Source organism: Netta rufina (assembly GCF_964035555.1).
Source record: "Netta rufina genome assembly, chromosome: 10".
Taxonomy (NCBI): Eukaryota; Metazoa; Chordata; class Aves; order Anseriformes; family Anatidae; genus Netta; species Netta rufina.
Genome location: NC_140133.1, coordinates 21,959,279 through 21,983,214, shown reverse-complemented (window position 1 = coordinate 21,983,214; position 23,936 = coordinate 21,959,279). Strand labels below are relative to the sequence as shown.

The window sequence follows — 23,936 nt, the reverse complement described above, 5'->3', positions numbered from 1 at the left end:
CATTTAAACTTGATAAGGATGTTTAAAGGCTCAAAAAGAAAACTTTCACCATTCAGCTCTAATAGGATTAGAAACCTCTCAAACGGCCCCACGAGCTGGAGCTGTGCCCTGAACAAGGAAGAAGCACCCCCAGACCACGTAAGAGCCTCTTGCAAACCAACCTGCTGGAAGGCACAGGGCTGGGCTCCTGCTCCTGCAGCCCGTGGGGCCCCTCCGTGCTCCTCGTGTGCTCAGAAGCACAAAGCCCCCAGCCCCACTGCCCCCAGCCTGCCTCCACCGCTGCCTCCTGTGCCGTGCAAACCCTCCTGCCAAGTCCCTTTCTGCACGTACAGTTCTGCCAGTTTTGACAGTTGAATTCCATCTGTAAGAGGTGCCTTAACCATACAAGCTCTAAGTTTCTCCAGCTCATGCCGCTGCGGTTTAGAAAACATGGGAGGGATAGCAGCATCAAGCTCTTTATCTGCCAAAGTCTCTGTGATGTCCCGAGAAACCCATTTAGTGCCTCTCTTATTTTTCCATCTCTAGTACGGGGATACCCATTGACATCCGAGAGGAATTGATACATCAGGCCATGAACAAGGTCATTTACACTTATGGATATTCATGTATACATACATGGAGCTTTAGGCCACAGCCTGAGAGTCAAGAAATTAAAACAGAATTTTGGCTTCCCAAAGTGAAAAACATACAAATGGTGTGCCGACGACTTAAATGGTGGGGAGGAGAATCACTAACATATGGTATAAATTATTCCCTCTTTACATTTGAAAGGATATTCAAAGAATATTTGTGGGACTGGAAGGGAACAAAGTGCTCCTTCTTTCATGTTAGTATGGTTCTACCAAAAATGGTAGGAGTTTTCTAAAATGAAGAACTGAGTTTGGATGTTGTTGGATATCTTCTGTAGTCCCTCACAGGCACGCAAATAAAACCATTCTTCCTGAATGCCCCTGATGAAGCCCTGGGGATTGTTACCTGTGATCTCAGAGGATTTACTTGAATCAGCTCTGAGAAGCGTTTTGTCTTCATACAGCACGCAAACATAAGAACACGTTTCCATGGACTGGAGAAGAGCAAATGCTAAAATCTAAAGAATTATATTCACAGCAAACAATACAAATTAAAATGACCATGAGATCAATGGCTGTGCTGTAGGTTGTAGTTCGAGCAGGAACAAGAAGCCAACAAAAACCACGGAGTAGCAAATTCCCATTAACGATGACCTGAAAATAGTGCCAGAAGAGAGGCCACTACTACTGCAGTTAGCTGGACTGCTAGCTCAGCCCTCCAGTTACACTGAAAGGCCATCACTAAATAACCTCCCTCACCGACTAAATCGGTCTTTTTCAGCTGCTTCGTGTCCAATTTACTTTTGTTTCAAGCCTGCTTTCTCCTGGGCAGACCTGGCCCCACCGCTTCTCTGGTGCAGAAGGGAAGCCCCAGCTCACACCCACCTTTCTTCCTCAAGCATCTCCATGTTACCCCTGCTTTTGGCAAGTAGGATCCTTTCTGATGATGCTTCCTCTTCTCCTAAAATTCTCTTTAAACTATTTTAAGAACCTGTGTCTGGAAGGAGCGATGGGCGGTAATACCATGCACCGCTCTGTGTAAAATCCAATCAGACTCAGAGCTTTGCATGCTGTCATCTATCATCTCCTTCTTCATCCCCCTAACAAATGCATCTCCTCTTTCTCTAGTTTGCCACAATCAATTGATGTCCTGGAGTGCTGATGGTGTGCCAAATTACATGTCCGTGGGGCACAGCCTTATTAACGAGGCACGGTGGATTTATTCCTGCTGATCTCCAGAGCAGGAGCTGGCCTTATGCCATTGCACACGAGGTCCTGCATCCCTCCCTACACGCAGGAAAGCATATCATGAAAGTACCTGCAGCACAGAAAACCTGCAGTTTGCTCTTCCTTTTACATCTCCTGTGCTTCCTGCTGAAGTGCTGGGGTAGCTGGGCAGCCTGGCACCCACCCTCTTTCCACAGAAGATGCTAAATTTGACAACCTAATTAGTTCTCCTCTTACAGAAGAAGAAAGGCTAAAAACTACACATTTGTAAGAGATACAAAAAATCACTTTTCTGTTTTATGTTAATCTGGGAGACACTCTGACATGTTACCTTTATTGACTTGGAGTCGGCTGCTACAATTTGCAAATGGAAACATATTATTTCCAAGACCCACAGCATCCCTTATAAATAAAGCTACTTTTATTGAAGTTTGAAGGTTATTCATGGAACTGAAAGATGTTTTTCCCAAGTATGATATATGCTTTGACAACTGCAGACTTCCCTACATGCTAGAATGCCAATGACCAAATCTGTGAGCCCTTATTGCCAATTAGTCTTCATGATTTTCCTCTAATTAATTTAGCCTAGCAACCTTTCCATCTCCAGCCACAGTGTCCAACGCTTTACAGTAAGTGGTATTGATGCAATGACAGCACTGATCTTTGTTCTAAAACCACTTCCCCCAGTCCATACATTGGATCATGAAAAGCCAAACATGAGAGGATAATTCATTTCTCTCACTTAGGCAGACTTATTTACTCAGATGTTCTCCCAGGCTGTTCTAAGTATGGCTCTTACTTAAAATAATGTGACTCTCTGTCTGATCATGTCATTATCATATACTTTGCCTTTGAATATTTAAGATTTTGCACTTTTCAGATCTTGTCGCAAAATCTTTGGTTTCCTTTAGGACTATTATTTGCATATTTTGAGCTGTCGGCCAGCCTTTCACTAGATTAATTCCCTAGTAATGCTCTTCTCTGTAATTCAGCACACGATGAGGCTCTATACCACAGTAAACAAGCCTGGAGATAAAGTGTACTTGTTAACCTTGAAAAAGAATTCAGTCACCATCTTTGCTTCAGAAATAAACACACCTAGGCAAGAGTTTGAATTTTCCCCATTTTCCCACTAGCCCGTATCACTCTGATTTCACAGACAAGGCTGAGACACACACCACTTGTGAAGCACGGCCGCCCTTTGTCCCATGCAACAAGCACGTCTGGGGAGGCGCTCCTGCAGGAGCTCCACTCCCTACCTGTTACACGGTGGAGAAGCTCTCAGAGATACAGGATGCTGTAATTAATTTACAAGCATTTTAAGTCTTTACTTCTGGAGCAGAGAGGAAAGGAAGCTGTAAATCTACATCATCGTACGCTGGGTACTTAAAACTGAAAGCTGAACTGAAGGCAGATCGCTTCAGGAGCCTCCAAGACCTCAGCCATCAGCCCTGAGCCAGCCCCACGCCGCTGCTCCCCAGCTGCCTGCAGCTCCCCAAGCACTGCCTCAGCTGGCAGCATGGCCAAGCCCTGCCTGGGGATGAATTTCTGCTATGGATTTGCCATTGCAAGCAACATCGCAATATAGACCAGCTGGTTAAAAATGAGAGAACTGGAAAGCCCCTCTTGCATGGAGATCAATCACAGCACAACCGTTTAACTGAGCAAAGGCCACATCTTCAAATAAACTCTCAGTACCAGATGTTTTAAACCATTTCTGCTATCGGACTGGGCAAGAAAAATCCTGTGTTCAAACCCAGCTGCTAATAGACCTGTGCACATTCATGTGTGAAAGAGAAAAGCAGCATAAGTACTAATGGCATCAAAATTACATCTCTTCTATCTCCTATGTTTATGATACCTTCCTCCTTTTTAATAAAAATATGGCACTAAAGCTTAATCAATAGTACTCTGCGTTAAGAAAGGCTTTCTGAAGCTGAAAGAACTGCATAGGTTTTGCTTTGAATCCTGCTAGAATTTGAGCAATGATAAAAAGGATGTGTTTTCTTTTTTGTGCTAGGGAGGTCATTGAAATTTCTTAGGAAACAGCAACTAAAAAATACGATTTTTTTTTTTTTTTTTTTTTTTTTAACATGCAATGCCAGTCTGAACCTATGGAGGCAGGCTGGTTTTGGCAAAACTAGGTTGTGGCACATTGCCAAGCTACTGCAATCGTGCAGACCCTCCCAGTGCAAGTGACTGCTTTATTTGCCTTTTTAATTTTTATTGTTAATTCTAGAATGACAACATTTGTTTTCCATATTTCCCAGTGAAACCTGAGGAAATGGCTAAGATGGCCTGGAGGATTCCTTTGTTGTCAAGCTAAAAGAATGGCTGCTTGGACACTGGAGTTTCTGCTGCCCTTACTCCAGAATCACATAGACAAATGCAATGAATGGAAGAAGGGAGAACCAGAGAAGGAATACGGCATGGCTTTAAAAAGAGGTGTTGTTTTTAATGAGTTTTGAAGTTCTCAAGAAATAGGATTCTAAATTGCTGGGCTGACTTGCACTGGAACTTCATCTCACGTATTTGTTCTTGGAGAAGACTGACGAAAAAAAAAAAAAGCATCAAAGAAATCTTGAGTAAAACAGCATTATTTGCCAGAGCCTCAAGAGGCAGAAGACTAATAAAATTTTGCAAAGCACTCAAAAGTGCTAATTGCTTTTTTAGTGCATCTTGCAGAGTGGTGGCATTATAGGGCACCTAAGTGTGAAGAATCTAGTGAGGGGCTATACTGGCTGAGAGCTTCTGTAGAGATTTTTTCAAAAGATGTTTATTCCAAGGAACAGCTTGTGTACTCCATGCGGTGGCTGTGACTTTGTGATGCTGCTTCTCTGTCTTCCCTCCTGATGTTAATAAATAAGAGTTATTTGATTACAGCAATTGGAGGTTTGAGATGAGTTCTGGCTGTTATGAATATGCATAACAATGGAGAAATGAACTCATTCAGGGAATCGCTAAGAGGTAATAGAAACTGGGAATATCCGAGTTCAAATTCATCCTGCTTGAGGTAAACAGGACTCTGTTCTTATCACTCGGTTTGAGCTGGCGGAATAAGACCAATTTTAATAAACCAATGTCCAAACAAAGCACATCTCATCCCAAACTCCAAATAAATGTTCTTCTTTTATAAAGCAGCAGGCTCAGAACAGAGATGAGTTATTTATCAAAGTGAATAGTGTTACTCTCCAGGAGCATGACTCCTTCTGGGATTTTGTCTCTGATAAGACACATCACCAGGTTGCTGCACTACAGCTCCAGAGCTTCAGCTTTCAGGGCTGTCAATCTCCTACCTTACATGAATGCCGAGGCCAAAGCGTGGAGACAACTGTTCCAGGCTGGATTGATTTCTGTGCATACAGAGCAATTGCATCTCCAATCAATTTTAATGGAAACCACGAAAGCTCAGTACTTTGGAAAAAATCAAGGCACTCCAGTTCCTTTATATAGATTCAGATGTCCAAATACAAGATTTCAAGTGGGATTTGTTTCTGACATTGCAATAGTCAGATATGAAAAAAGCAATCACAAAGAATAATAAAAGCAAACTTGGCAAAAGGCATATGCTGCAGAAATGAAGGTCATTTCTTAACCAGTCTACATGTTATCCACCAGTGATATACCAGCCGTATAATCTTAATTATAGCTAGTAGAAGTTCTTAGACAATCTGTCTAGACTTTCTTTTGCCTGGGTATAAAATTGGTTTTAAAAGAAATATATAAACAGTAATGAAGTCAGTGAGAATCTGGTAAAAAAAGCTTCCTGCTGTTTAACATCTTCATCCTGCAGTCGTCCTAAAACATGGTCATGTAAGTGAAATCCTTCATTTTTTAAGCAGGAAAGCTACTCTATTTTGGATTTCTGCACTACAAGCTCAGTTGATTTCCTGATTGCCGATGCAGATCTCCACCTGAAGGCATCTCTTCTACAAACATCTGATCGACACAGCTCAATGTGGGCCTGTTGATGCTGATCATTAGAAATAACGATAACTAACAACTGCCAAGTTTTCAGAGTATGTTGGCTCAGTCATGCTTGGTTTGTAAAGGCCTTTTAGCCAACATAGTTGTACCACTGATGCCACAGTGCAGGGGCTTAGGTAGGGGAGACTGTTTGAGAGCAAAGCTAGGACTGTAAGATCTACTGGCCCTCTGGGCTGATGCAGGAGCAGCAGAGAGGGCAGAGGGCTGCCGAGATGCTGAGCTGGGCAGGGCACGGCCACCTCTCTGCTCAAGTTTCAGCCATGTCCTTGGGCAGCTCCTGCAGCAGCAGAGCACCTCAGGGCCAAAGGACAGCCCTGGGGGTACTTACAAAGAGAGAACAGAGACCTAAGGAAAAATAAATATTAGGCTAGAAAAGGACAAAACACAGATATAAGATGAGAGTTAATTAAAGGGCAATTAGACATATGGATTAGTGAAATCATGAGAGAAACAAAATACATTCAGGGAATTAAATCATAATTTTTCTTTAACCAATGCTTAAAGAGAACATTTTCTTGATTGCAGCCTGAGATAGCAACTTCCAGATTTCTTGCGTCTGGATAAAGTCTATTGCAGGGCAGCGACCTGAAAACGCCAATTATTCTTCCAGACAGCCACTTCCCTTACAGCATCAGAGCCAGGCCATTAGCAGGGACATGCTGGCACCAGGACAACGAGCAGGGCTGAAGCAAGCTCCCATCCCACGAGCTGAGCCCGCACCAGCAGCGTGTTTTGTTCTGCACAGACACTGCTAAAGGTCCCGTGTCTCCCCATGTCCCCAGGGTCTGTGTGGTGCCGCCTGCCCCAGCTCTGCAGGAGCACCACCGAGCACCCTGGCAGCTGGGCTGGCACCTCCTGGCTCTCTCATTGTGGTGTCTGTTCCTCACATTGCACCATCACCAGAACACGGCTCTTGCCTTCACGAAGCAGCATCAGGACACACCAGCACCAAAGCCCAAGAACATTTTCCCCTTGGAAATCAGATCAGGATTGCTCCCAGCCCTAAGCACAGCAGCGCAGCAGCATGACCCGCTCTGAGCGGCTCCATCAGCGCATTTAAGTCCCCCATCAGCCTCCCTTTGCTTGCTCAGAAGAGGAGCTGCGGCCCCCAAGGAACCTGGACTGCACCAGCTTTTCCAGCAAGTGATGCACACTGAGCAGACTGCAGAGACAACATACATGTCTAACCTTAAGCAGAACATTTTATTTTATAAACAAATCCTGAATACAAATGCCTGGTCTCTGTCATACCTGTGCTCTTCCAGACAAACAGCAACCTAGCAAACTGTTGCCATTTATCGTTAGTAAGGAGACAGCTCAAATATGCACTTCAGCATTCAATGCTAGCACGAGATCTGATTCAAATTTCATGCAATGAAACTCTGCATGTTTGAGTTGCCTTTCTCTTACCCAAAGTTTAGCCTGTTTCATCTCCAAGTTTACACAATGAAACACACCCTAAGTCTTCATTGTTGTTAATGCTGTGAGCAGGGAGCACAAAGCACCACGATTTTCAGAGAACAGTTTGCTGCTGTCGTGTCAGACAGGGTGCTGCTGCCTGAAACACCCGCAACATCACACCACACAGGGCCAGCTCTGGAAGAGGGAGCAGTATTGTCAGCATGAGGTTTTGGTTTAAATAAAAAAAAAAAAAAAAAGGTTGGTAAAGTGTTACAACGATGCCAACAGTCTCTACTATGAAAGAAAAGTTAGACAGCCTTCTGATCTCTTACGGACTGAAAACACGGCTATTGGAACTCCAAAGGGAAAGGAAACAACAGGCTGCTACACATATCTGTATCTTCACAGTCCTGACTACATGTGTAAACCACTCAAAATGCAGCACTGCATGTTCTCAGCTAAAATATCTTGTTGAATATGGAACCCTGTACTACAACAACTAGTCCAGGTATTTCAAACACTGTCTTGCTAAATAAATTCCCTAAGAACATGTAAGAAAAGAGTTCTTCATTGATCACAATTTATGATGTATCTGCTGTGCTTTTGCCAAATGGAGTACATATACCAGCCTTTTTTCTCTTGATCTTTCTTCAGCACCAGGAGGCTGGCCTAAGGAAGGTTTAGATGGCTTCAGAGCCAGGCCAGAGAGTATTTCTCGTCTGCCCATGATATCCCTAGCATTGCATGAGTGCCATCTTCCCAGAGTGCAAAGGGTTCAGGCCGTTTGTCATCCTCTGTTGTCTGAGGAAGGGTAAGGAATGAAGAATGCAGGGGAGGCTGCATGATGGAAGATGCATCTTAGAATTATTTATGTGCTGCTACTCCCCCATGGCTATGAAAGCTGTTCTTTGCATTAGCACGAAGTGAAAAGGGACTGTGAAGTATGGAAGGTACAAGACGAGGCAATATTTTGTATTTCCTCCTGGGATGCGGGATTTCAATGACAGAAACTGGAGTAACTTGCTGCATTAGATTATATATTACCTTTCAGATGCAGAGCTGCATTTAGAACTGGTCCAAAAAGATGTTCCAACAAATTTATCCTACTTTGCAAAACAGACATGTCCCATGAGAAAATCTCGGTGTAATCATAATATTTCTATTTTCCATGGGGAAAGTCAAAATGACAGCGGGGGCTGCCTCTGCAGAAGGTGTTTGTGAAATTCATTTTATTCCTTCAGGAAAACTGACAAGACACTTCACACCACACATTGGAATAGGCACCGGAGGCGGAGGTGAAACAGAGCCAGGCTTCGCAGTTCCTGGTTCTCCCCCTGGGTAGGCTGGGAGGCTGAAAAAAGGCGCAGTGAAGAGCAAAGGCACTCGGATGCGATCATCTAGGAAGCCTGGTTTCACTGTCCTCCAGCAATAAAATTCTTTCGAAAGTCCCAAAGTCCTTTTTTTAAATCTCATCCTCAAGAAGTTTTAAGTTTTCTGAATCAAAGTCAGTACTGCTTCTGAAATTGTTAATTTTTTCCTTTGTGAAATAAATATAATTTTCTAGCCCACTCTCTGTGGCAAGTCTTCCTTATTCATAGAATTTTTTTCCTGCTGTGACTCAATCTTTCCAGCCCCAGCCACTTCTATCAACTTTCATTTTATGGCTTTTCATCTCTCCTTCTCCTAATAGTTACACCTGTCCTGCTGTTTCCACAGACTCCTTCCTTCCTCTTATTGCTCAGTGTATCCAAAATCTTCTTTTGCCCCACTACCACTCATCCCCAAAACATCAGATTTGAACTTCAGTATGACTTTTTCCTCAAGCTTCTTAATGCTCATTAACATACTTTTTCTCCCTTCTCCTAATGGCTCTACCACCTTTGCTGCTGTTGTTGCAAATTTCTACTCTTCCCAGCAGAAGACGGATGCAGAACATGAAGGCTGTTGCTTCTCTGTTTCTGCTTCACACTGCTGTCTTTACCAAGGGGAACATACTTCCCTTGAGATGCAGGCCACCTTCCAAAGAACAAAGAAAAGAAAAACGGATTGGGGTGAATAACTTAATGAATCCACACCAAAGCAACTTTGTCACTGCAGTATCATGGGGGACACACATTGCAAAATACAGGAGCATTCCCTGAGGCTGTCTAACTTTACTTTACTTCAAGAAGCATTTGGACAATGCTTTCAGATGCATGGGTCTGATTTTGGGGTAGTCCTTTAGGGACCCAGGAGTTGGACTCATTAATCCTTGAGGATCCCTTCCAACTCAGGAACAGAATCTATGATCCTATGAATTCTATGATCTGGAATTCTATGGTTCTATGAAATCAATGCATCTCTCAATGATGTATTTCTCTGCTTTACTATAACAAAGACTTAACCGATCGCTTACTTTTATCTGATCCACAAGATACATTTCAGAACCGCGAAAGCAATGTTTTATTAAATTTGGGGTAACATTTTTAAAGGATGCTGACAGTTATTTCTTTAGTAACAAGACTTGCCCATTTCAATTTTATTCTGTTCCTTGAAAAGCAATCTCCAAATGTTCAATAAATGCCATGAAAAGGCAGATATTTATCATTAAAGTGACTTATGCTGTAACTGTGACAACAGCCTGTTACAGCTATCCAATAATAGTTAAATTCTTCTTAGCCAAGAAACCAGCTGTGTGAGATCATTTAAGAGGACAGAATGCAAGTTTCTGCATGTATCAGCATGGAACCAATCTCAAATTTCACATAAGCAGACACTAAGGTAATCATAGTGTCATATCTATCTCCTTCCTTCTCCCCAAACTCTATTTTATTGATTTTACATGAGTCTATTTGAGAAGGAAGAATTACTCAGACCCCTGCTAGTTTCATCTCAGAATTATAACACTATTTGGGCAGACAGGTACCTGCATTATTTTTAGGTATTGAAACCATGTGCTCCAAATTCCCCTCAGCTTCAGGACCTTCCTGAACAAGATCGTAAGAACCTTATAAATCTATACCATGTATTTATTTTTGAGTGATGACAAAAGATAGGAGAAAACACATATCATATATATATATATATATATATATATATATATATACACACCGATGCTTGGATTACTTTTTAATACAAATTATTTAATCTCATGCTTCTACTTGGTGCCAGTATTCCCTGTGTAGCCAGTAGAGAGAAATAGATGCTTCCAAAAGGCAACTCAGATCTCACCACTCTTCACTTCTACACAGGGAACGGAGCCAACTATCTCAGGAAATCTGCTGCGTCTCAGGTAGGAAGATGCGCTGCTAAAGAGATGAAGATTGCGTTCACAATGTTTTGATAACCAGGGGTCCAGAGGGTTTCTCGGCATCTAAATCAGACAACTGAGGTGTTTCAGCCAATATCAGAGTGAAGCCAGAAGGTCAATCACCACCTTAAAAACATCACCTGTTCCCTCCTCTAAATGACATCACTTCTCACAGCAGCTACTCAGAAAAGACAACAGCAGAGCCCAAAGCATGCAACAGCAGCAGATTCACTTTGCAGAAGTACGCTTTGCTTTGCATGCTGCTTATTCTTTCCTACTATCAGGATACTATTAAACTCGAACTGTAATCCAAAGCCCCCTTGAGGATAAAGTCCAGTGCATCTTCTACTAGATCAGTTACAGTTAAAAGAAAATCCTTCTGTAAATTATTTGTAATATTTCTGTTGTCAAGAAATGAAGCAAACCTCTGTTCATGGAAGTTAAACTGGCAGCCAAGGAGATACAAGGCATTTTCACTAGCTTCTGAAACAAATGGGAGTTTTAGTGCTTTCATTAATCTGACAAGATTCCATATGAAAATGCTGTATACTCTAGAAATAGCGCTACTGTTGCTTTCACACCTCTAAAAACCACAAGATCTTGGTAATGATGTTGCCACCCGTCTTACCACCAGTACAGGACAGAATATAAAAAATCACAGAATAGCTTGGATTGGAAGGGACCTTAAAGATAACACTTGTAGTATCCAACCTATTAAACCCGACAGACTGCAGCACGCAACATGAGTTGGTGTAACATTAGAAATTTCTCAACTTTTTTCTGAAATGCCAAAACATTTGTGACTTGACAAAACATAGGAAGGAAAGTAACAGTTTTCATATTTAACGTAACGTCACTGAACACCAAACAAGACAGATGCATGAATGCTTGAGAAAATAGAAAGAAAAATGGAAAGCATTTGTTAGTGGTTTATATATTTATCTTCACTGTATTTGATCCAGGCTCACTAGAAAATGAATAAACGCCACTCCCATTGCAAAGAATAATCATTTAACATAACCAAAGGCAAATGCACCAAATAAACTCCCCCCTCAGCACTGGGGGCTGAGGCCCTGCTGGAAGATGCTCATCCCTGGATGACAGCACCACATCCACACACCAAACGCTGCCCTGAGAACATCTGCCTTCTTCGGATGGCTTGTGGACTGCACTTTGGATTCATAGACACATTTGCCAACACCTCAGCTCAGCCCTTTGCTCTGGCTGAAACACTACAACAAAAGGTTTCTGCCCCCGTGCTTCTAGCTGAGAGAGACTCGATGAATGCAGTTGGCAAAGCACTGTTCCTTCAGCTAAATACGTAGTCACTGCGGTGGACAGAAACCTCAGCCCGCTGCTTTCGAAGCAGTGAGTCAGGCAAAGGAACATTGGAACAGTGACTGTGAGAAGCTAGACCCTGATAGCTATCACGAAGAAATCACAAATCATACATTTCAGACGTTGTGGATGCTGTGTAGGGGCACCCACAGGACAGTGTGCAGTGTCACTGTTAACCCCCAGCTGTGTACCTGCTGCAGCAGCCACAGCACCCCCATCACAGAGCTGCTGCTGGGATGGTGCTGTCCTGGCGTTAGCAGGCCAGGGATTTCAGTCCCACAATCCCAACAGGACAAGAGCGTGACATCACTAACTCCTTTGACCTTCCTTTCTCATTTTTGGGCTCCTTCAATCCTTGTGGGTTTTTTTGGGTGGTGAAGCAACTGCTCCTTGCAATATGTATTCTAAAGACACTCGGTAGTGCTTCAATGGAACAAGAAAAAAAGGAGAGGTTTCACTAACATCAAAATGTAAAATGATAAAAATCGTGAGTTTCTACTTGGTGATAGTAATCAGTACTCTATTTGAGACAGACAAAATAGCCTCCTTTCCCTTCTCAGAAACTGTCTGTTTGTACTACTCCCTCACAGCACTGATTTAACTCTCTCATGCTATCCAGCAATAATTTGTGCTAATGGGATTCTCAAAGAAAGCACAAAAATTAAGTTCCATTACAAAACTACAGATTCAGGATCATAGTAGGCAGTTGAACAGATCTACAGGAGCCTAAAAAATGCTGTGTGAATCACTGAGGATGATATCGCAATTTTTGGCTTTTAACTGTGTTCACTCCCATGCCATTTAATGCACAGATAATAATGGCACATACACACAGAATGGTTCATCTATTTAGGTGGACTGACACTTCAAATCTGTTAGGTGACAGTACAATCTCTCATATAGGTGCACATGTGTGCAAGCATGGTTTCTACTACCAAATATAAATCTGGAAAAAAAAAAGAAATTCATGTTTAAATCGAATGACGGAAAATAAATACTTTTCGGCATAAATACTGCTGGGAAAAAGAAAAAAAAAAAAAAAACAGCTAATTATTAAGGTTAAGGATTCAAAATTTCAGGGGTCCCTTCTTTGCCCTGGTAATGAGTGTTTTTGATGTTTATTCTGTTCCTAATTCAGCCCCTGCAGCTTGTGCATCTCAGCCATCCCTGCCACATGCAGATGTTCCCAACCTTACGTAACAGAAGCACTCGAGGATCATAGAAACAGAGGAATTACAGACATTAATATTTCAAAACAGTCCTCAGAAAAGAGAGAAAATGGAAAAGAAGATAAATAGACTGTTGCAAGTGTTGTGCTTCCTACGTGAGAGTGGCTTGAAGTTCATTCTGCCTTTTTGTTCTGTCAAGGTGATGATAGCCTTTTAACAAATGTGACACCACAACTAAATGTTGGTGGTAGAAACTTCAGTACATAAAATAATCGTATCAGCCCTCTGGCACAGGAGCTTTAATCTTTTTTCCCTGCGTCTTTAGTACACGTAGAAAGAAGACATGCTTTTCCAGAATTTTCCTTCTCCAGTCCTTACAAATGGCTGAGAACAAGAACACCGAGACTGATCTCAGCTTGCAGATTAAGGCAAGGCACACCCTTATGGACAGGCTGCTCTGTATGATACAAGTCCAGGCTGCAAACAACCTGAACTCTGCTCAGAAGCAGCCTCGCTGAGGGAAATACCTATTTCTGGTGGCACTTTGGACAGCTGAGCTATGGAAAGGCAGAAGAGCGAGGTAACAGCAGGGGAAGCCTGGCTGTGCAGATCCTCGCTTCTGCTTGGACCGCAGGCTGAGCACCAACAGCTCCACAAAAGCAGCAGCCAGGGTACTCATCTGTCAAACTGGGCAATTTTGGGAGAGGAAAAGATGAATAAATGTATACTAGATCTTTCATTCATCTGTGAGGAGGCATTCAAGTGGTCTTTGCTAACGACTTCAATATATATATTTTTTACAGATAGCAATTAACCTTCTGGTACAGATTAATCTTAAAAAAAAATCAAAGATAAATTAATCTTTGAAATTCGAGTGTTCAGTAGTTTCATTAATAATCTGAAATTGTCCTTTAGATTTTCTGTAATTAGAGCATTCCCTAATTTATTAATCCCACAGACTGCAGAGCATGTTTCAAATCTTCATCTCCTGCCACAATGACATATTCAAACTCGCTTGAAGTACTCATAATAAAAGTCACTTTGTAAAGAATTATTAACTCCTAGGATCAAGCAAAGCCATTATATACTAGAGCATATTTAAAAACTGAGCATGGATAATGCTTTCTACTCATCCTTGCAATTCCTAAGATCTTGGCTGAATCAGAAACAAGTCTGGATGAAACACTGAATTTAGGATAATTAGCCTGCTACAGATTTGAGGCCAAAGATAGTAAGCGCGTTGGTACCTATGGACTAAATCTTTTTTCTGCCAAAATACACTGATTATGAGATCCAAGGCAACCGTCTGAGAACTAACGATGACTGCTTACTGCCAGCACATCTCAGGCTTTGACTAATTACCTCGGCTCCAGGGCTGCTGCTGGCCCTGGCAGACGAGGATGGTGCAAAGTGGCCATGGCACTGGGAAGTGCCCCCCCCCCCCAACCTCTGTGGTGCCACTGCTCCCAAAGACAGGGTCACCACTGGCAGCATTCACACCAGCAAAGCCCCCAGACCGCCAGCTGCAGGCAGCCAGCACCATAACTCCATGTCCTGGCCCAGGAAGCGTAATGCAGCCAGGGCTGAACAAGCACATCATGCGTTGCCTGCTTTCACCAGGCTGTAGAGTTTGTCCTGCCACTGCTTCACTGGGCTATCTGCTTGCATACTGGGCTCCTGGGTTGTGGAGCAGCAGCAAGTCTTTCTGCACACGGCCACGGTGTTTCTGCAAAGCCTTTCACGGGCTTTGGCAGCTGATTTGAGCAGGAAGCTCTAATACACACAGCATCCAAATCCCAAATGGGACCGAAAGCTAAGCAGAAAACTAGACGGACAATGCTCTAAACATCACACAACTCCTCCTGATGAATATTGCATCTCTTAGCTAACTGGAAAATGAGGTGAAAGCCACGACTTTGAACTGGAACACCTCTCCTTTCCCCCCCACCTTCCCACAGGGATGCATCTTCTGGCTATGCAAAAACTTCCTGCCGCTGTTGCTGCATTTTTATCACTTCTAGCACAAGTTCTGTAACTAGCAGGAGCATTGGTCAGCACCCCAAGCACAGCGTTAACTCCCTGGGCATGGCAGCAGTGTGGCCACCACCAGCTCTCTGCCCCATTTTGTTGCTGTCACTAGGGGAAGGGAGAGCTGCTCCCACAGACCCAGCCCCTGGCCACTCTGATGTTTTTGGATAGCCAGATCGAGGGAGGAGCTGGCAACTACCCCACAGCCACCAGCTGATGAGGACAATGCTGCTCACTGCTTCCCTGGGAGGTTCCTTCCAGCCCCTGGTGTTACAGCACTCACCTGATGGCCTGCCCATCACCTGTTTGGGCTCTCTGCATTTATATACAGCAGGACCTTCTTGTATTTCTCAGGGCTTTGACATAACAGGGAACAAGTTGGCAGGCATTACATCCACTTAGAACTTCACCTAGCTTTATCTGTGTAGCACAAAACAAATTCAGTGCAACCTTCAGAAGGCAAGGCTGCTGTCTCGACTCGAAGGCAGCATGGGGATGGGATTATTCGCATTTCCAGATGAGACAGGCTGCGTGTCACTAGGAAAGTTTATGCACTATCCACCTTCATGTCTTAATCTTGTAGGCATGGCCTATATCACCCTGCATGCAAAGCTGTTTTAAGCAGGTTATTCTTTCGGTTTTGTGCTTTTTTCTTTATATGAAGGACGTTGAATTACGTATTGACTACACGAACAGCTCCTATCATTATTTAATTCTACAGAAAGTCTGTAAAGTGATACAGTATTATTCAGCTAGAGCTTTGTCCTTGACGTAGAGAACACATTCCACATATGATTTTGTAACAGTGGATATTTGCAAATAAAGTAAATTTTAAATTATAATGTACACTGGTATTTGTCACTTCCTATGGTATTAAATCCAAAAACCATTTTCTTTAACACCACATAAATATGCATTCAAACGAACAGACGAATTTATGCAAATATCGGTTCCTCCTGCGGTATCAACATAATGCAACAATTTCATTTCTCCTCTCCAAAACCCCTCTCTCTCTCAAGTGTGGCCCTCCCCTTGTTTGCCCCTCGTCTGATGCTACGAGGAAGATGCAGCGCTGGTGCATCACCCTGTTGGGCACGCAGACAATTTGCCAAAGTCCAGCTCATCGTGGTGCCAGCTTTGCAACCACAGGGAGAGTGGAAACCTCCCAGGGCTGCCCCAGAGGAGAGCCTGTCCTGCCCTGGTCCTTCCGTGGCTGTCTGGCAGGCACTCAGCAACCTGCCTAGTGAATTCTGAAATCCTGAGTGAATTGTGGCTCGGGCTATGCTGTTTTTATGCAGTGCAATGCCAGGAAGGTAACAGGGTGGTACATCTGCAAATTCCTTTAGGGAATACAATAGATCCTATTCTTTTAAAATGAGAATGGGTTTCCAGTGCTCCACACCACGTTAGTGTACATCAGTGTACTTTACTGGAGATGGGCCTTACATACATCACCACTGCCAAATGACATCCTCTGCTTATTTTCTCTTAGTAGCACAGGAACCCACTTCAAATATTTCAATTTATAAACGTTAATGTTTCTGCATTGCAAATTAGCTCACCGTGGATTTATAGCTGTATTCCCTGAAGTGCCATCCAAAGTCCTCCTATGTTTTGTCATCTCTGGGGAAATTTAAAACTACTTTCCCTTGAAGAGAAAGTTACCGAGGCAAGGATATGAGCACGCTGACACAGCAGTCACACCTTCAAGGCAGGCCTGCTCTACGTTTTGAGTCAGAACAGGAAAACAAACTGTAAAAGTAGGTTTTCTGTCAACAAAATTATGATGGTTCAACTCTATACCATAAGCCTCATGAAGCACAAGACGCAGCATTTTTATGTCCTATTGGAACATCTCTCACTGACACGTGGTGATGTTCTCCAGCACACTGAAAATGCTTATTTTCACTTTTTTTGTCCTTCTTGGGACACCACTAAATGAAACATTCAGGCAATGAGAAAAATATGGTGCACACGATGCATCACACCAAAGGCCTGACGTGCCTCATGCCATGCTGCTGAGTTTCTTGCCTCCTTAACCCAGGCCTGCAATCTGTGAGCCTTCAGGTAAAATGTATGAATTTTCTCAGCTGAATCGGTCAAGAGAAATGCTTAAGAAAAGCAAAACACAATCAGGCAGCGATCTGAAACATGAACAGCAGTGGTATGACACAAGTCGATGTCTAGTAACAAGCAGTCTTCAAAGAATTTCTAGCTGTGGAGAGATAAAAGCTGAACACTTTAAAATCTGTCTTCTACCCATGTCAACATAATATAATGCTGTCCGGTGGGATACTGAAAGCTTGATAAGACTCAGGGTTTTCTATTTTCTCCAGAAATGATTGAAAACCACTAACATTTCAAACTTTCTAAAACTCCATAAGCAATTTAGGAATGAGAGCACCTAGGAGCTATTACAAAGGCATTGCAAAGAACTGGAACAACTTTAAAATCAGATATATGTTCTGGAAAAATAACATAACATTTGGTACAAAATAACATCAATTATTTCTGCAGCGTTTTCTGGGGGGAGGGTGGGCGTTGCCTACCTGCCTCTCTGGAAATTTGCATGAAGGACTCGACTCCTTTTTCTCCATAATTCCCTTCAGATGCCAAAGTGGACACATAATTCCATCCCAAAGCTTTCACAATGTCCACCATTGCTTGTGCTTGGAAGGAATCTGGAGGAACCACACGTGAGAAGAAATCATAGCGCCTGTCATCGCTCAACTCTGGTGCAGTTGAGGCATAACTGATTTGTGGGATCTGTAGAAAAAAATAATTTCTGATAAATATACACATTCACATACACATTGCACTTGTCTCAGTAGTTAGCTTCTGCTGAGCCTCAGTTCGCCTTCCTTACAGCAATCCGTAATTCTTTGCCATGTTCCTTTAGAACATACAAATAAAGAAACGATCTTTTAATCGACTTCAAATGGAAAGTTATAAAAAAAAAAAAAAAAGTCATCAGTCAATATAAAACGACGACACTTAGTTACACTTTTAACGTCTTCCTCTAAGGCAACCTTAATCAAATACAGCGCACACAAACCATTTCTTTTCTATGTCCTTTTTATTGGTGGTCTAGTTTTCCTAGCATCATGTTATTTGGGATATCTTGAATTCAGCAGGACTGAAATCTGGACCTGTCCTCACTGACTGAAAGCAAGGAGGAACCTTCATCAGTCCCTGGAATATTTCCTTCTCATGGCAGCATGAGACGGAGACTGAAAGTTACTTTTTATAGCAGAGAGACTAGAATATTGTCTAGGGCTATTTTCTCCTCGATAACAAAGGCCCCAAAGCAGTTATCAAGCTGACAGCATGTGAATCCCCAAACACATTATGCAACTGTTTGAGTAACAGTCTGGGAGTGCTCCTTAATTTAAGGAGCCTTCCATAACTCTCACTTGAGATGCCAAGGAGGGAAAAAAAGATTTGAAATATACACAAACATGATCATATATAATGATTTTAGACTGTGGGAAGGTCAGTATTTCATGCCTCAGTACAAGCATCTTCTGCATTTTCATATTCTCTCTCCTCACAGCATTTCCACAAGTATTTATTAGCACTCTTGCCTTCTCAGAAGAGCCAACATTATATCTCCCCAGGCTCGGTACTGCAAGGGACTGGCGCCTTCCCTGCCCACAGAGGTCAGCAGCAGATGAGAGCAAATGTGGCTTTTCCCAGGGATACGCACTATGCCCAGATGTACATTAACAACGACCACAGCAGCATAAAAGCAGAATTGCCGCTGAAGACCACGGAGATAGGAGAATGTATCCAAACTATCCCAAATTATTAAATACACAGACATTTGTAGAGATATGTTCCTATTTTTAAAGGTAGTATCTACTGGTTTATTATAAAAAACAATAAACCATAGCACATGGCTTATTTAGGGTCTGTTTAGCACCAGTCAACAGGAGCCCAGAATGAAACATGGATGGTGACTGTCACTGTGGATACCTAAGACCTGAAGCCCAGCTGCTCAGAGGGGTCCGTCCTTCTCCTGTGCCACAGCACCCCCTGCACGTCCCCTGGTTTCACAGCCAGGCAGCCGGGAGCTGGGGAAGTTAGGTTTTTAATGCAAGACAGCAGACGTCTACGAAGCCTTGCCAGATCTATTTTAGATCCATGGCTTGCGGACAGCACCCTGCCAGTGCTCCAGTCACAGAAAATTAAAAAAAAGTTAACGTCAAGGCTGACGGGAAGAAACCAGCATGGTGTTGACCACTGTTACATGATTTATTTGCTCAGTGGTTTGCCTAGGGGCCAGCAAAGCTTGGGGACCACTCTCAAAGACAAATAGATCGATTACAACAATTTATCAGGGTTCTTGATTTTTTAATCTGCACCTTAGGGTTGCACAGAAAATACTGGGCACCCTGGCTTCAAAACTAATTGGAATTCTTAATTTGTCTGTGCCCGTGATCACTGTTGTAATAAATGATTGGTGACATTTTAGGATATCTCTCTTCTCGTTTGCACAATGCAGCTAACGGAGCTAGCTCAGCTGCTTCCCAGCTTCACTCATCTGCCCATTGGATTGCCATCATTAAGGGGACAGTTAACCAGGCTGCCTTTGGGGGTGTTGCTTACCCACTGCTAATTAGACAAGCATCCAGCGCACACCATACAGTCCCACACAGAGTCACACTGAGAGTCAAGTGCTGCTTTTTTAATTATAAATAAAAGGAGGGATGAAATATGATTTTATTTTACCTGTGGCAAGTGTTTGTATTCCAACTTGTAAACAACTGCTTTGTCAACTGAAAATCAAAAGGACCATATTCTGCACTTTTACAGAAAAAAACAAAGCTTCTACAGAATTTGTTCCGGTGCTTATATTACTTAGGAGACCTTTTGTCTTCTAAGTTTTTTTCCTCTGTCTATAAAATATTAAACACTTCTGGCTGTTTAAATCACTTCAGTATTAAAAACATATATTGTTTTTTTTTCTACCAAATTCTCTTAGAGGACATCTAAAAGCAACATATACAGTTGAAGAACAGAATTTTTGTAAGGCAAGAAAAGTAATTAAATGGTTACAACATAGACAAAAGCCACCAGAGACCAACTTTGTTCGGTATGTCAGAGCATGTTTGACACCTGTTTTCCCTTCCCACACTCCTTCCTGTGCACCCAGGCAGCATCCCCATTGTGCAAACTGAACATCTGGTTACATCAGCTAAAACCCAACAGTTTGGCATTTCTTCTCCTTTTTAATAGTCAGTTCACTAAGACCCAGCCCCTGAGCTAGCCAAACTTTGCGGCTCTCTGTTCCCAAATATCTTGAAGATACAAGAAGGGACATGCATGGGGGAATGCAAAGAAGATGGGCTGCAGTTTGATTACACTTTGGTTATTGAATTCTTCCCCCTAGTCCAGCCCCCACTCCGAGGAGCATGCACAGCAGCTTTTTCAGACTGGCACAGCCTCGTGTCAATGCAGGAGGCTGTAGCTCCCGGCTCGCCCCAGGGCCACACATCATGCAAATAGAAGTAAAGCTGTCCACACAGGAACGCAGTTGACCAGCTGGACTTTCACTAGCCATATCTGCTCTCTCCATCCCTTTGGACAGAGGGAGAACTGTCTGGCCAGTCTGTAAAACCCACATTTAGTGCTGTGGAAGGGCGCTAAGTGGCCAGTCCCATTGAGGGAAGCCGCCTCTGCATGCACAGACAAAGGATGAGTGAGTGAAAGGCACAACGAGCTGCAAGGCAATGCCAGCAAAACCGGAGCAGTAAGAATGATCCCAAACCTAGTCCTATTGCCATGCAGTGTGCCCACTGAACATCCTGGCACTCACCAACCACTGCTGGTTGTCTCTGGTTTGCTTTTGTTGTTGATATCAGACAGTACTGGCTAACCTGCACACAAAAAAGATTGGCGAGTTGACCCATTTCAATAGACTTCCCAAGTGAACAGACAGCACCTAAATAAAGGGTTTGTGCTCCTCCTTTCCCTGTGTCTCTCCCCATTTCTACGGGTGTTCATACACACCACTCCTCTTCCTTTCAGCCACACTCATTCTCCTCTTGGTTCTGCAGCGGTCCAGCTGGAGCCGTCACATCCTGCTGCCATGGGAAGGACTGCAATGGCAACAGATCCAGCAACTGTTACAATGGCTTCATGACAGAATCCTAGCATGGAGTATTTCTATTTATTTTTAATTAACCCGTCAAATACTTGTCTGTCACTTCTAAATGATTTATGTTTCTTTCATTCTGCTAAAATCTGCTACTTGTCTTTGATCATCCCTCTTTCAAAACCATTTTAAAGAAGCAAGCTTTCTCTTCCATCACATTTTTCTATTTTCTGTTCTGAAACATGTTGGAAACATCAGAAAGCTCTAGGGAACCTCATTCCACTTTCCAAGTGGCTCTAAAATCTTGTCAGTAGAGTTGTGATCTGTAAAGCTCAGAGGATAAAAATCCCCCAGCCCTTACTCTCGGCCGTAAGAAAGGGCTGTGTTTACAGACTATGGCAGACACCTTCACACGCAGGACTTTTTTGTGCCGTTTCCCTGGCTGATGTTCTGATTTCAATAGGAGTGAATGATTAATGCTGGGAGCATTCCATTAGTCAGTGATTAATTAATGTTAATTTATTTTTAACATTCAGCATTATTCTTCATTAATCTCATTTACCTCTGCTAATGGAAAGCTCTCTCTGCATCCTTGCACCACTCCTGGTTGCCTTGTTTGAAAAGCTGGTCTGTGTCGTGAGCAGTTGCACCAAAAGCCACTCCAGAAAATCCCAAGAATAAAACACATCTCTGATGGGCTCCAAGTCACTGCTTGCAACATTAAACACCTTCCATCATTGGGTCTAGAACTTAGCAGTTCAGAATGCAAACTTGTTGAGTTTCGAAGGAGGTTGGTTCAAGGGGAAAAAACTGCACATTTTCCATTTTCCTCCCCATACACATCCCCACTGGGCATGCCAAGAACTGGCCTGTCAGTGCAGTAGGCTGCCTTTTCAGTAACTTATTAAAAGAATAATGAAGTGATGCACCTGAACCCCCTCACCAAAGGACAGTCATCAGAAAACTCGAGAAAAGGCAATTTTCTGAAGGATCATGTGCAATTAAGATAATGCATGAGTATACCTGTTGAGATATTAATGAGCTCCCACCAGGGTAATATTAAGTTCACAGTTTGCTGCAATTTTACTTTCAACTTCTTATTAAGTTTCATTAATATGATTTCCAGACAATGGAAAAAAAAATGCATACCCCACTTTGATAAAGCCTCTTGAACCTTCCTGATTTGACAGGGCAGTGTCAGTCTACACAAACTGCACAAACCTGCCAGTAATTTCACTCTGTGCAAATAAGATGCCTGAAGACTTTTCACTTGGCTGCTAAACTCTTTGGTGTGAATTGATGGATGACTAACAACCTTAAATCTGTTTAGGTCCCAGATTTTATTCATGTAGAAACTTCTCATGTCAGGATTTAATCATCGGTTAGTACAACTACTCTTTGTTCGCCATTTACATCTCAAATTGCATAACAAACAGCTTCAGCATCCTGTGAACTGCACATAATTGTTTTTATTGCCTTGAATTAAAAAAGTACTTGAAGCTTCTAGCTAGCTGCTTTCTGTGGGCTAAACTCACCTACGCTTTTTACATTTTCACATTGTTCCCAATAGGAAGAACATTTCACCAGAGATGCAAAACAAGACCAGTGACCTAGCGCTTGCAAAGACAACAGAGGAGAATCTTTCTGCTGATCCCCACCAGGCTGCAGTGGGAATCTGAGCCCTCTGCATTTTGCCAGCAGCTGACACTCATGGGCACTGGGTGACCAGGGCTCTTGGCTGTGTGCCAGGGCACCCTGCAGCCCCGTGGCACGGACTCAGGGGATGTACAACTAGTATTGCCATTGCCTTGTTCTCCTCCTGCCCTGCCCTTCCAAAAGCTCAGTGCTGGCACACCAGCAGCTTGGGGTGGGCTGTCTCGTGCTGCCTTCCTAGCAACATGTGCCTGATTTCAGGGGGTCTTTCCTGAAAGGTGCATATGACAACAAATATTGCTGCAATTCTTCCTCTAGGGCTCTTAAAAGACTGGGTAATAATATTTCCAACAGCCTCGGATAATGATGAGAACAAATCCTACTAAAGTGCTTTGATAATCCGTCCCTATTATGCTTTATTATGAAATTTCAGAAGTAGTGCATTTCAAGCTGATTTTTACACTCAAGAATCAAATGTTGTCAATTAGAAAATGAGGCAAAACAATTTACAAAAAAAAGCTTTCACGTAAATCAATTGTCAGAACAATAAGAATTATTTCTCCACAGCTCTGCCATAGCGTATAAGGTGTTAACATATGGCAAACCTGTTGCTGCACACAGAAGTTACACCACCAGAGCAACTTCTCAGCAGAAGTAGCACATCTAAAGAAGGGCATTTGTATAACAATTTTTTTCAGAAAACATGAATCTATTTACGGCTCACCTCAGTTTCTCTCACTCTGTTTACCAATTACTAAAGCTCCTGGTGTTCAGACAGGGCCCTGTTTGCTCACATCACTGCCTCTTTTACTTCATCCCACAATGAATTCCTAATGATGTATTAGAGATCAACACAATCACCTACAAGGGAATTGGATAGATATTTCATAAGGTACAGACATACAAATATAAACAACATCAAATACAAATGAGATGCTGAGCCTGAAGGAGAAGTGCATTTAATAAAACAGAAATATCTTCAAGAGGAAAAAAGAAACACCAAGAAAATAAACTCAATAAATGATTCATGTACATAAATTCAGCCTGTGTTTGCCCCTTCTGCCAAGCCTCCCTATGCCATTTGAGCTCCACCTCACCCCACTTGTTCAGTATTGTGACTTCAGCTGATAGCCGAGTGGGTCTTCTCTGAACTTGATCTCATAGACCAAAAGGACAAC

At 42.8% G+C, this 23,936-nt stretch overlaps 1 protein-coding gene across 1 annotated transcript in view; it reads right to left on the bottom strand.

Moving 5' to 3' along the window:
- Positions 1-23,936, bottom strand: part of GRM7 (glutamate metabotropic receptor 7) — a gene marked incomplete at both ends in the record, with an annotated part of 239,493 nt that overhangs the window by 134,292 nt on the left and 81,265 nt on the right. Inside the window, one exon of the mRNA XM_084292935.1 lies at positions 17,558-17,774. Coding sequence (XP_084149061.1) covers positions 17,558-17,774 — 217 coding nt within the window. The remainder of the gene's footprint in view (positions 1-17,557; positions 17,775-23,936) is intronic.